The following is a 14,818-nucleotide window of genomic DNA, read 5'->3' on the forward strand; positions in this document are numbered from 1 at the left end:
TGAAAAATATACCAGATGGCCAACCAAATTAGTCAAAAATACACCAAATTAACATACCGTTAGGATATGCCAAAAGTTATATTTGGTATATTGATATAGTCCAACATTTAAAATATACCATACAGTGCAAAATATACCAGATTGTCAGCCAAAGATAAGAATATTTCCACATATGCAAATTCTGAAACAAATAATTCATCATACATATATTTAAAAAAAAAGAAAATACGCAATTTTATTTGCCACAATTTTGTTGTTGTTTATTTAATTATAATATAGCATTGTTTTGTTTTCGTATTACTTTAAAATAATTATAGTTTATACCCATATATAGATTTATGTATATATGTACGTGTATATACATATATATTCATGTATATATATACTATATATATTCAGATCTGTTGTGGTTTAACAGTTGGCTGACAATTATGCGTTAGTACAATACTTTTTCCATCGAATACTAGGAGGAAGGAAGTTAATTATATTTTGTTTTTCATTTCTTTTCGTTTTTCTTTTGCGATTCTAATTATTTTTTATGTTGTAAATTATATTGCATTTATAAATCATTATTTTAGTATTTATATATACCAAAACAAAGTGAACAAATATATATAAGAGAAAAAAAATATATATATGAAAAACAGAGAAACAAACAATTGTTAAATTGGATTTACATCGTATACATGCTTTTGTTTTTGTTAAATTGTTTTTTCATTTTTTTGTGTGTTTGTTTTAAGTTTAATTTGCCATAAATATTTAATAAAAAGTTGTTCGTTTCCGTGTTTTCGTTAATGTTATTCGTAATACTTTGTTGTTTTTGCTCTTTTACGTTAACGTATCGACTGTTATACGGCAGCGTATAACAGTTTTGTTTGCTGGTATACAATTGGTATGGTATTTTCTTTTCTTTTTTTGTTTTTGTATATATATATATATTTATGATAAATGGGAGTTTCGTACTAGTATACATTTGTTCTTGTTCTTCTTAAGCGAAGGTATACAAATTTTCTTGAATCGCAAATCGTGTGAAGTATACGTATTTGTTTTTGTATATATATATATATTTATATATAGAGTTGCTCTTCTTCGTATTTAATTTTTAGTATACATTGTGTTGTTGTTGTTTGTAAATTTAATTTTAGTATACAATTGTTTACGTTCTGCTCCAACGTCTAGTTAGTTTTTAGCGGCTTAAAGACTACGAAAAAAATATATAAACTATTTAAACTAATGCCTAAGTCGAAAGTTTTCGTTTTCATTATTTTTTTTATAATAGTTTTCATTAGTTGTGATTTGTTACGTATTTGAGGTTCACAATTAACGTTAGAGCGCAAAAAGCTAAAAAAATTGATTCGTTTTATATATTTTTTTTGTGGTTTTTCCTTTTTTTTTCTTGTTTGTAATCATATTTCTCATTAATTTTCTTTTTATATTATTATTTTCATGGCCTTCGTGGGGGCGGCAAACGAGGAAGGAAAAAGGGGAGGCTTAGAAATAATACAAAAACTTTAGTTACTTAATCTTAGCACACACAAAAAGCTAAATGAATAATAATTATTGTTAAAAAAAAAAATAAACACCAAAAATTACACAATTTGTTTAGCAAAAAAAAAAATACAAATTTGTTTTTATTATGTATTTTATTATGTATGTATATTATATGTATATGTTACGTATGTATGTGTGTGTGTGTGGGAACTGAATTTACAAAGCTCTGGCACTATGTGTATGTGTGTGTGTGTGTGTGAGTTTCGTTAAGTTGATTTTCAGTACATAATACTAATTAAGACATAATCGTATACATAATTGATTGTATGTTACATACATGCACACACACACACACACTCGACATACACACACACACACACACACAGACAGTCGATCGACTGTTATACATAATGTAATATGTATGTTTGAAGAGTTTTTTGGGGGGGAAAACATAAAAAAAAAAATGATTTCTATTAATGATTACGCACACACACACACATACACACACAGACACACAAACAGAAAGTTATGCAAATGTTTGTTAGCTTTGGCAAGCCTATCCTCAAGGGCTAAGATCCTGATGCAAATTGGGATCATAGCCGCCCATGCTATTGTCATACGGCTGCTGTTGATCATAGCCACCGGAGCCCATGGGATAACCCATTGAATCCTGTGGCGGTGCGGGCGACATCATTGGCGTTGTGGTGCCACTTGGCGGACCGGCCATCGAATATGGCGAGGCGCCGGCTGCCTTCTTGGCCGCATACAGATTGGCCTCCTCCTGGGCCTTGCCGATGTTCTTCTTGTAGCGAATGCGCTTGTTGCCAAACCAATTCGATACTTGCGAAACCTAATAATGATGATGCAAGGAAGGAAGGAAAATGAAATGAAATGCAAATTGCGTTACAATGCAAAAATGCAATTTTGCTCACTGTTATGCCGCATTTGCGCGCCAACTCCTCCTTGGCCTCTTCGGATGGATACGGATTGCTCAGATGACTATAGAAATACTCGTTAAGGATTTCGGATGCCTGCTTGCTGAAATTGCGACGCTTGCGACGGGCGTCAAGGAAACGTGAGCGAAGGATCATAACCGCCTCGCAGGTCGATTGCTTCAGTTGCATTTGAATCGAACTGAATTTCTTGTGTATGATCTGCACCATGCGCTCAATCTCTTTGGGTGTAATGGGTCTGCAAAAGCAAGAAGAAAAATTACCGATTTGAATGAATTTATTGTTATCGATTTATTTACCTGGTGCGACTCTGCTCGCGCAGCAAGTTCATGACGTGTGTGGTGAACTCGTTGCAAGCCTGCTCATATTTCTCCAGCTCCTGGTGATAGATCTGACGGATCTGTGCCAATTTGGCGCGATAATCCGAATGCTCGATTGCGTTATCGGCACCATCGATAGACAGTGAACCGCCCTGGCTGGCTGCCGCTGCTGAGGCGGCTGCAGCGCCACCGCCGCCCTTTTCGGGACCGGCCACGCCCTCGGCAATCAGCATGTTATCCAGGCGCATCAATTGCGGATCTGGGGGCTCCTCCTCTTGCGTGTTGCGAATCGACAGCACTGCAAGCAAAACAAAACAAAACACATTTTAAAATTTCAAGCTTGAAGAAAATTGCAAATGGCATCCAGGAGGCGGACAGTGTTGCCACCCCCCTTGTGCAAAATAAAACTACTTGCACGTAGCTAAGAAAACAGTGTTGTCCCCCCACACGCACACACACACTCACAAAAGCTTATTGCATTGTCTCTACTAAGGATGTCTGTGTGTGTGTAAGAGAGAACGCATAAAATTTTATTATGCGTCGCTGTCGAACAAGTAGAAGATGAAGAAGAAGAAGAAGCAGCAGCACCAACATCACCACAAACACATGGACAAAGCTGCCTTATTGTCTAGGGAAATGCGTGTACGTGTGTGTGTGTGTGTGTTCTTGTTTGTTTTGTTTTTGGCTTCTTCTATTATTTGCAAGTCATGGCTATGCATGAATTAGATTTTGCGCCAGTTGCCAGTTGCTGTTGCTGCTGCTCTTCCTGAATCTTAATCACGTTGCCAAGGAGTTAGTCGAAGAAGTAGCAAACATTTCGCGAATGCCAACAATTGACTCCCCTCCCTCCCCCTCACCCACCACACATCTTCCACTTTTTCGCACGCAAAAGCTCATCAGCATTTCGACAGCGTTCCAACAACAATGGTCCCGTTGTCTTCCATCTATTATGTATGTGTGTGCGTCGCTCTCTCTGTGTGTGTGTGTGTGTGTGTGTGTGTGTGTGTGTTTGGTGCAACCAGCAAGAGTCTAACTCGAGTAATGAAATCTAAAGCCAAACTTCCTTGTGCTCTTCTTTTCCTTCTCGTTCTCACGCCCCTCGACAACTACAGTTAAGCTCAACTGCAAGGCTGCCTTTGAATAATACATGACTCTGTCTCTCTCACACGCTACTTGGCTTGTTTTAATGCTGTCGGACTGCAAACTGATAAAACTCATAGCCAAAGTTGGCTATGAAAGCGACAATGGAATATTAGATTAGCCTAATGAAACTACATTAAATGCCATTAGTTAGAGCGAGAGGCATATAATGTGCATAGTGTGTAACGCTTGCAAAGAGCTTTTCAGCTTTAATGTGCTTTTAAAACTCTTACAGCAAATTCGAGTAATTTATTAATGACATTACTATTATTGCGGACTATTTTGTTGGTATATTCATATTTTTCTAGTTTAATTATCTTAAATATGAAAATACTTAAGTCTAAAGCCTATTTTTATCACATTTTAATATTTATTTTGTATATCTATTTCTTCTTTTCAAAAGTTTAGCTCATAAATTTATTTGTTATTTCTTTTCATTACTTGTTTATCTCATTCCATATTAAATGCTTAATGTGAACTAATATTTTGTGTAAAAATAAGAATTAATTCCTTTACTTGGATGCTAACAGCTCATTTACAGCGAACTAAAGGTGTTCAGACATAAATTAACATTAACAGTGTCACATTAACATTTCTGTCGTCTGCAATTAAAGTCTGTATTAAACTTTGCTGCTCTTGAGCTTGAGCTTGAGCTTAACTGGAACACGTTGCGCCAATGGCGACAGTTGGGAAGAGGGGGAATGGAGGATGGATGCTAGAAGGATACACAGTGTGGAGATAGAGAGAGAGAGAGAGAGAGAGAGAGAGAGAGGGAAATTGTGTGACTGCTGCGTCGTGACATCGGTGGTTGCTTTATTTGGTTAAGGTTAGCCAGAATATTGCCAAAGTTTTGCAAACACATTTAAGGGGGAGAGAGAGTGGAAGGAGTGTGGGAAGGGGGTGGGAGTGAGACATAGGCGTGGCTGGTCACAAGAGTTGGGTCTTCAAAGTAGTTGCTATCTATCGAGAAATCAATCCATAAACATTTTAAAGCAAGCTCAAGTTGATGATACCTTAGGCTAAGCACAGAATAGTCAAGTAGGGAATAGCTTAAAATACCCTATAATGAATAGGGTATAAATAGGGATAACCATTTTAAAGTTAGAAAGGGAAATATAAATATTTCTTCTAATACTTCACTAATAATAGAAAAGATTGCCTATTTAACTTGTCTTTAATCCTAAATAGTTTCTTTTATTTCTAAATTAATTGTTAAGGAAAACTAAATTTGAAATGGAACTTCCAGCTATTTATTCCTTATAGTTTTATTTAAATCTCGAAGTTTAAGAAATTGTGAATTATATTTATATTTCTTCATTCATTGTCTCCACTTTACAGGATTTCATTGTCTTTTATCCTAAATGGATTCTTTAATTCCTTAATTAATTTTTAAGATAATCTATTTTAAATGGAACATCCATTTCCTGTACTTTCGCTTAAAACACTCTTAAATTATATTTATTTTTATTTTTTCATTGTCTCCACTTTACAGTCTTTTATTGCTTTTAATCCTAAATAGTTTCTTTAATTCCTAATGTAAATTTTAAGAGGAAAACTCAAATTTTAAATGATTAGTTTGCCTATTTATTCCCTGTACTTTTCTTAATATTTCTTCCTTTATTGCCTCCACTTTACAGGGTATTGCAGTAAACAAATATGGGTAGCAAGATCTGTCGAATGTGAATTACAAACAGTTGCAATTTGAAGAAGACACCAAGCCCAAGTCTACAACCCTTTTGTTTAGAGCAAATTGTAGAGAGGAAGGCGGCGGCAGTCAGGGGAATCAGGGATATTGGTAGGGAGCTCAGGCTCAGGCTGAGGCTAAAGCATCATTTGCGTATCTAATGAAGCATTTAAAAGCGGTAACAGCAGCCGGAGCAGCAGCAACAATGATAGTAGATACATAGGACAATGCTTAGTCTGAGACTGATACTGAAGCGGGGATGGGGATGAGGATGAGGACAAGGACTTTGCCTTAAATGGCATTTCCAGCTCGTAAATTTGAATGGGGCATACGGAAAATGGTGAAGAAGAGACACGCAGACGAAAAAGGAGGCAACGGCAAATGGAAGGAGGATTATGAGAGGAGGGGCGAGGAGCTTTTGTATTTTTGGTCGGGTCGGATCGGGAAGGCGGCGCGTTTTGTGTAATAAACATGTCGCGAACTGTTGCCGGTTGAGTCAGATACAATATTATACATACTATATACACACACTTACACACAAACTGAAGCACAACCATTTGCATGCCTGTCGAACAGGTTTGCGCATTTCAGAAACTAATTTCAAGACGCGGCAAACACACACACACACACACACACACACACACACAGAGTCAAACAACAGTCGCTGATAAAATATGTTAAAGAGTGGAGAGACATAAAACTGTAGCAAACAATTTCTCTAATACCCTTTTACAACTGTTTATTTGTAAATTTGTATCGTATATTTCATCCTGCGTTCTGTCTGTCCACGAATTGCAGTTAAAGATTTCTTGAAACTGAAGGGGATAAGGCCAAAATTTCACAAATAATTCTTTTCTAAGAAGTATTTAGTATTTAAATAGATAAAGATCTTATGAAAATTTGAACGGATAATATCAAAATTTTCTAAGGAATATTAACTACAATTATTAAACAAAATCTTTATTATATTAAAAGCTGAATTCCTTATGAAAATTTGAAAATATTTTAAGGATTACTTTGTATATTCAAATTCCTTTTCAACTTCTATTGTAAGTAGCTAAATTTCTGATGAAAATTTCAAAGAAATAATGCAAAAATTTGACATTGACATGATTCTTTTTTAAGGAATATTTTGGATGTTGAAAGTCCCTTCAAATTTCTTTGGTATTTCGTATATATGTTATTATAGGTAATGTTGTGAAATAAATATCAAGTTATACTTTAATCTATGTAATAAGAATTGATGTTTGAAATAAAGTGTATTGCAACTACGTTTATTGGAGAGAAGTTGTTATACACCAAGTACATCCTGCTGCCCGTCTGACCGTTTGTTACTAACTTAATAAATCAAAAAGTCCGCATGCTAGTTCCATAAAACTCGCCTTTTTAACAAAGGAAATTAAAACATTTTTGACTACATCAAGTGACATAAAGAAACACATATCAAATGAAATACTAATAAAATGAATCGTAGGGTATTTAATAGTCGGTTTGCTAGTGTTGTCGCATTTCTCGCTTGTTCATTTCATTCTCAATTCATTTCACATGTTGTGTATTTTTAAAATACTCGTTTCGCTCATCAGCAGTTCCTCTTCAGCCCAACATCAACTCCGCCCCCCCCTCCCGCATAACCCCTTCAACTCAACACGCTACTTTCAAGCACTTTAACTTGGGTCAAGTGCTCTTCTTGTTTACTTTGTCGGCGCCCCAAAACATCGATATCTTGCCCCAAAGCGTTATCGCCTTGTACACACGCATACGCATAGATAAAAAAAACCCCACAATATACATATTTATATAGATACCTATGTGTGTGTGAGACATCATATTTTTTGTATACGCTGTGCGGCTTCTCGAGCAATTATAGCAGGGATCTAGGTCGCATTACAGACAGCAGACAGCAGTTGCAAAAGCTCCACGTGGGTCAGCTGATTGTCAAAAGGCTTATCAAAATCAAAGGTCTATCAGCAGTCCCTTAACATGCAGTTATGCAATGTTCTGATACTGTCCCATAGTTAAAAGACACGATCGAGTCATCAGAAGTGTCTATTGACTCATCATTCACGCTCATCTCTAGGTAATGATGGAACAAACAATAGTGAGGAGACAACAAAAGATCGAGTGTCTATCGACTCATCACTCAACGGATCTTCTACGCTCATCTCTAGCTAGAGATGGGACAAATAATAGTGAGGGGACAACACAAGCTCTCACTAGTTAAAAGAAAGATCGAGTGTCTATCTAGCTAGAGATGGGACAAATAATAGTGAGGAAACAACACAAGCTCTCACTATCTATTTCACATAAATGCCAGAAGATTTTTTGCTTTCAATAGAAATTTGTCAATGCAATATCAGTCATCTCAGAGTTTTAGACAATGCCTAGCTAAGTGTTTAGTGTATGCCATTGATACTGAAAAGCAGCTTCAAGATAAACGGATAAATTCAAGAGCCCGCGAAACACAACAAAAAAAAAAACCCAAACCCAAAAAAGCGTAAATGAAACCCAAACTTGAAAACTGAAATTGTAACTAGAGCCCAGATCCCCGTTCCCAGGACCAAGGAGCAAGGACCAAGGACCAAGAACTGAGGAGCAATACTAAGACAAGACGTTGAGAGCATGGAAAAGAAGCTGGGCCCAAAGCAATTTCGCAACGGTGCGCATTGGGGGTTTCTTTAGGTGGGCAGCGGGCAAAAGGACGACAGGAGCAACAGAGGAAAGGAAGGGAAGGGAATGGAATGGAAGGAGCAGGGTGGGTTCTACGTGGTACGTTGATTCGCATTTGTTTCTGGGTTTGAGGTGGACTTGGGGTTGGGGTTTGGGAAGGAGAGAGATGTGTTGGGGTTGCTGGCGCGTGTACTTTAGGGTTAGGCCAATGCCAATGGCAAAGGCAATGGCAATGGCAATAGCAGAGAAGAAGCGTTGGAGCCATTCAAAACATCTGGCCCACAATCAAAACGCGCTGTTATTGCCCATTTTGCGTCTCTGCGTGGTTGTAATATAAAGGAAAACAGAAAAAAAAACAACACAACACGACTAAGAAAAAGGAAAATAAAAATATAATATAAAGGGAAAATAAAGGCAGCAGGCAAAACTCGATTTCAAAAAATCGCTAGAGGAACGGGGCAAACCCGAAATAAAGGAATTTCAGAGGAGAGAAGTTGAATGCTGATTTCTGTTATTAAATGTTAAACAAGTTTCGGTTTCGGTTTCAGTTTCAATTTAGTATAGGTTAGTTAAATTATACAGCAACAATCGGCGGGGTTCTAAATGCAAATTCTTGATGAACAAGTTTCGATTTCAGTTTCTTAAAATTGTGTTGTAAGTGTAGAACTATTCTATCTAAAGACTCGAAACACTTTTTATAGTTAGTATAGTTTTTTATGGACTTACCGGTCTTCTCTTTAATCTCGCAGAGCACGGAGAACAGAGCTGGCTTCATGCGATGACAGTTGAGTGTGTGCTTCCTGGCCTGCGCCTCGTCCAGCGATTGCTCCGAGATGCTCATGATCTGTTGCAATATTTCTCCAATGTCCTTCTGCTTGCGCACCTCGTTCTCATTGCCGGCATTTTGGCCATCGTCCTGGCCAGGCAGACCGTAGCCCTGGGGTGCCATCATGCCACCGGTGTGGGCCATCATGCGATCCTCCATGATGATGATGATTGCAGCAGTAACAACACTTGCACCGACAACAACAACAACAACGCTTCACACTGCAATCAATTCAAACAATAAAAAAAAAACACGTTTCAACTTGTTTCGATTTGTTTTCAACGCCCAACACACTCACGCACAAACACACAGGCACAATAACAAAAATGAAGTGTGAACAACAATAATATAACGATATTTCTTCTATCAACTGCAATTCAAAATATTTCGTTTAGTATGTTTCGTTTGTTTGGTATTTTATGCGCACACTAAACGTCCGCACGCATCGGCAACGCGTTACCAACTAACTGATTGAACAAACAGTCGGCAACGCGATGCGTTCGTTGCGTTCGTGTTCGTTCGTTTGTTGTTCGCTGTTGCTTCGGCTTTTGTTGCCTTTGCACTGTGTTTTCTTTTACTATTTTATCTCTCACTCGGCTAGCGACGAAACGAACAAAAGATAATCCCCGACTCTGCATATGTGTGAGTGCGAGTGTGTGTGTGTGTGTACTGTGTACTTGTGACTTCTTCGTCTGCGCCATTTGCCATCGATGTTGTCTTTCGTTGCACACTGTGCAAAGAATGCTGATAATAGAAGAGATATTCACTTGCCCAACAGGGGGGCGGAGGCAGGGTCGCTTGAGGTAAAACAAACTTCGGTTTATTTTGCTCACTTTTTGTTTTTGCGTGGCCGTCGGCTGCTGCAGCCTGTTAAAAGGGGCGTGACGCTTGAATAATTGAATTTGTCAAAAAGGATTTTAAAATCGTTATATCAATAGCACATCTTTTTTAATATCTGTGCAGAAATGCAACGTACTCAAGATCAGCGATTTAGTTGAACTTGATAAAAACATTAAGCTTATCATTGCAAAGCAACTGCAATAAAGACGAAAACAAATTTACACTGTAAGCTAAGCTATGACTAAAATATCTTACAACGTTGTGTAGACTATAATGAAGACCAAATGCATCTACTCAGATTATCTGTACATTTTATCAGTACGCTCTAGAGAATTAAAGCTATAGAAAAGATGTCCACTTAAGTTGCATTATTATCAAAGATACATGCATAGATAAATAGAGCTATCGATAGCAATGGCAACAAACACAAGTGTCGATAGCTTTGGGGGCCGATGAAAGTGTCATCAATGCGACGCCTGTTAGGGCTGCGCACCTTGCTCCTGTGCTTGGCGTTGCTGCAGCCCTGCAGCCATCGTATGCAAAACTACAACTATGCGTGTTTGCGTTAAGTATATTTATCTCGGTGTGCGTGTTGTGCATTGTGTGTGGGTGGTTGAAATAGCGGGCAGCTGACACACGCCACAACTACAACTGCAAGACACACACTCATTGACTGCTTCCCGCTGTGTGTGTGTGCGTGTGTGTGGAGTGCATTCACATTTGCGCAAAATGAGAATGAAGAACCGAAAATGTTAATGTTAATTACTTTTTTCAAGTGGCCATAAAAAGTAAAAGAAAACCCTAATTATGTTTGCACAGCAGCCCAAAATAACTGGAGAAAGCATCGTTGACCTTCAATGCGGCGGCCGCACATACACACACACACGCGCGCAATATGCCCAATGCATTGCACGACACACACACACACATATGCATACATTGCATAGGTACAAAGCGCATCAAAGGCTGCGCAAAAATAAAAACAGCAACAACATTGCACACGCAAATAAAAGCGAATGAAAACCTGTTTAATACACATACATACACACGCACACACACACTCGCACACTTTGGAACAAAAAATTCTTGGAAATCACAACCGCTTTTTATAATTCTTTGCTACAGTTGTTCCTCTTGTTGTTGTGTAGCACAGTCGTATAACAGTGCTACATTGTTATATGGCCTGCTACAGTTTTTCTTTTTTTCGTTTCTGTGTATGTATATTTGTGTTTTGACAATAAATAATCCAAACTTACATGTTGTTCACGTCACGAACGTTTTTATAAAGATATTGCGCAGTTGATATTTAGTTATTAAATTGTTATTTTTCGCCGAGCTGCAATTAGATTGAAGCAAAACAAATACAATGCACTTGCTGTATGAAAATATGGGAGTGTATAGTTGGGAGCACTGAATTTTCGTTTTTCGTGTAAATTTTTCAATGCGCTGCTGCTCTTCTTCTTCCACCCATAAGCAGCACACAACGTCGCCACTTTTTTTTCGTGATACACAATTTTCTATTTCAAATCAAGTTAACTGGCTTGTTGGCTTGCATTGTTGTTAATTGCATTGACTCACACTTTTAGCAGGCACAACACCTGTAATTACGTTTAGTTTGTTGTTGACATTAATATTGCACCATAAATAAATCAACGAAAATTATTTACCACCAAAAAAAATCTGCTGCTGACAAAAATGTATCTTATATTAGAGATGGAGAATCATCGCTGGCGCTATCGATGTATCGATGCTTTTATTGTTGAAATGTTTAGTATCGATTTCTTTAAGAAATATCGGAGTTAAAATATCTATGTTATGAATCATATAAAATATTTAATTAAAGAGAGAACTATTAATTGGAAGAAGAGCCTGTATTTAATAACATATACATTTATATGACATAGCCAGCGTAATATCAAAATTACTTCAAATACGGTTCCGATTATTTTAACTTGGAAACAATTGCAATGATAAAATTATATTCGTCTAACATGCGCTTACAAATCGAGTTATTTTAAAAAATCTAGATATTCCTAGTAAAAACTATTATATTTTTTTATTAAATATAGACGCTATGTAGAAAATTTTCATTGCTCGCTTTTATCGATGTTCTTGAATTTAGCGGTCACACTGGTGTTTGTGTCAGGGTTGTTATTTGCCATTACGTACGCGTATTGTATTACGTTACGGGCTTGCACTTACGCTGCTCGTTGAGCATTGTATGTCGGTGGAGAAGCGCATATTTCAAAAATATTATTAACATCAATATTTTTTTAACAAATTTGTTAAATACAATAGAAAATACAGAAAACGATCAATACATGCAAACATATTGTCAATTGGACGATGTAATTTTAACCGGCTTACGTATTCACACACGTTACGTGTGGAGCAAAAATGTTAATTTTAAATTTTCCTATTGCGCATCCACTTGAGCGCGTATAATTTAACATGTCCACTTAACAGCGCGATGTTAGTTGAGAAGATTGCGCTTCGATGGGCCGCAACAGCTGTTATGCGAATGTTACTTCAAATTGACAACTCGTTGAATGCGGTCGTGTATCGCGTAAAACGAGTTCCCTCCGAAGAACAGTTTTCGTTTTGTTTCGAATGCGAATTTGCGCGGGTTTCAACAATATGCAATGAAGAAAGCTTTAACTACGGCAGTTAATAATATAAACTAAATGCGTTTTGCATAAGTGAATTAATAAAATAGTGTACGCGTGTGTATTTGTCCTGCAAAAAATTATACTTTTGCATGCGCTAGTGTTGTGTTTTTTTTTTGTCAAATTTTTTTTTGTGTTGTGTGTTTGTTGTTGGAAAGAAGGGTGTGTACTGCAGCTGTAAACAGGAGAGAGGAGACATAGCCAAAAAGCAGGAACGAAGAGAGCAACAGCAGCTGCCGAAAGTGTTTGTGTGAAAGCGAGAAGGCGCTATCAAGGAGTGCAGACGGTAAGTGCATGCTTAGTGTGTGGGGGAAGGATGGGGTGAAGTAATCGTAACAGTAAAAGTAACAGTAACAATAGCAAATGCAAGAAGTTGTTGTAGTTTTTGCTCTTCAATGTTTTGCTTATCTAGCTGCTCCTTGCTGTTGTTGTCGCTGTGTGTGTGTGTGAAAAATCAATAAAATGCCACTGACTCCATGTGTGTGAGTGTGTGCGTGTGCGTTTGTTTGTGTTTGTGCAGCAGCCGGCTGCTGCTCCTGGGCGCTGCTATTCTTCCTCTTTCTCTTGCTCGGCGTGGGCGTTGCATGAGCAAAGAAAGCCGAACAACTAACAACAATTGAAATACAGTAACGAATACATTCTACAACGAAAATGTTGTTAATAATTTTCAAAGTCAGATAAGTCGGCTGTGTATTTTGATTTGATTAGCGTGTTTAATTAGTTTAAAGCATGTTAATTTACCTAATGTTGTTGTTTTTGCAACCACCAAAAACACGACAAAAAAAAACAAAAAAAAAACTGGAAAAGCAGAGGAAGCAGTTGCAGAGCAACAACAACAAACGATAACAAAGCGTCCGGTGGAAAAACGTCGACTGCGCTGCTTCTAACGGTGCCCCGGCACCAAAGCAGCAGCTTAATGTAAGCGCAGTGAGCGAATAAAGAGCACAGCGCACTGTGAGAGCAAAAGCGCCGGGAGAGAACGGCAGACACAGTGTGTGCGAGAGAGAGGGAGATTGAGAGGGAGAGAGTTTGCAAAAGAGAGTGTCTGATAAGAAAAGAGCGCAATATGCAAAGCATGCTTAGGGCATTAAATCATGCAGTTGTTGTTTTTGCAAACATTTTTATCAAATTTGCTAACATTGTACGTGACAACAGTTCAAAAGATGCCCAAGCTCTGCTTGTGCATGTGCGTGTGTGTGTGTGTGTCGTAATTTTTGTGTTTCTTTCTGTTGCGCTTGACTAGCTTCCTTATGCGCCCTATTTTCGTATCAAACAATTTTTGGCACTCGCGATGACTCATTTCATAAGCGTGACTCACACACATACACACACATAGGTCAGGCCTGCATGTGTGTGTGTGTCCTTGACTGTGAGATTATCATCTTGAATTGCCACTTAACACACACACACACACGCACAAACACACGCATAAAACTCCTTCAAGCTTTCGGCGCCTATGGCGTCACTTTTGGGGCGTGGCTCAGTACAAGAATTTAACTGAAAGTTTCAATGATGAGCTCACAAGCACAACAATGTTAAGAACTTCTTCTTATACACGAACTTGACATTGAACTCATTCCTCCTCCCGCTTTACTCGTAAGCGAGACACATTTGAGGTTTCCTCGGAAGCTTCTGTTGAACTCAATTAATGCAATCGCAAGCAGCATTCCAAAACGGATTCCAATATCAACATCAATTCAGCAAACATGTGTTGCATCAACAGCAGCAATAAAAAGGGGCGTTAGGGCGGGGCAGCTTCCAAATTTCATCGAACTATGTTTCAGTTGAAATCTCAAGTTTTAAAGATGATTCTCAGAATATATTCTTAAATGCCATGCAATTTTCAATAATAACGGAAAATTGTAAAAAGTTCATTAGCATTATTGTTCATTTTTAATTAATAATTTTGAAGAATTTGTATCTAGGAAGATTCTATTTGAAAATACAAAAAATTATACTCAAAATCATATTAAAACCTTTCTTATATTAAAGTTGTGTTTAAAATGGGACTTTAATGGGATCTTTCAGAAACGCTTTACTTGATTTTTCACAAAGGTTTTAATTGAAATTGAAATTGAATTTGCCGAATTTATTGTTGTTAATGTGTTTTGAGCTTAAATTTAATTTAGTGTAAAACACTAAAACTAAGTTTGAAAACTTAGAACTTTTAATACCATAAAGAGTTTTAAGTTTTTGGGTTTTCGTTTCCGCCTTTCATTTAAGAGCTGAAA

The 14,818-nt window shown here is 37.5% G+C and overlaps 1 protein-coding gene across 2 annotated transcripts; it reads right to left on the reverse strand.

Annotated features, from left to right (window-relative positions):
• Positions 1 to 659: 659 nt before the first annotated feature.
• Positions 660 to 11,622, reverse strand: LOC132797364 (homeobox protein extradenticle). Of its 2 annotated transcripts, XM_060809087.1 has the most exons (6): positions 11,500 to 11,622; positions 11,178 to 11,257; positions 8,982 to 9,302; positions 2,744 to 3,062; positions 2,424 to 2,682; positions 660 to 2,341 (listed from the first exon to the last, which is right to left on the reverse strand). In XM_060809087.1, the coding sequence occupies exons 3-6, from the start codon at positions 9,238 to 9,240 to the stop codon at positions 2,054 to 2,056; spliced, it is 1,125 nt and encodes a 374-aa protein (XP_060665070.1). In that variant the 5' UTR covers positions 9,241 to 9,302; positions 11,178 to 11,257; positions 11,500 to 11,622; the 3' UTR covers positions 660 to 2,053. The 2 variants fall into 2 exon arrangements, with proteins under 2 accessions (XP_060665070.1, XP_060665069.1); XM_060809086.1 differs by lacking the exon at positions 11,500 to 11,622 and having other exon boundaries at positions 11,178 to 11,331.
• Positions 11,623 to 14,818: the final 3,196 nt, after the last annotated feature.

The sequence above is a fragment of the Drosophila nasuta genome, chromosome X, assembly GCF_023558535.2.
Source record: "Drosophila nasuta strain 15112-1781.00 chromosome X, ASM2355853v1, whole genome shotgun sequence".
NCBI classification, from domain to species: domain Eukaryota; kingdom Metazoa; phylum Arthropoda; class Insecta; order Diptera; family Drosophilidae; genus Drosophila; species Drosophila nasuta.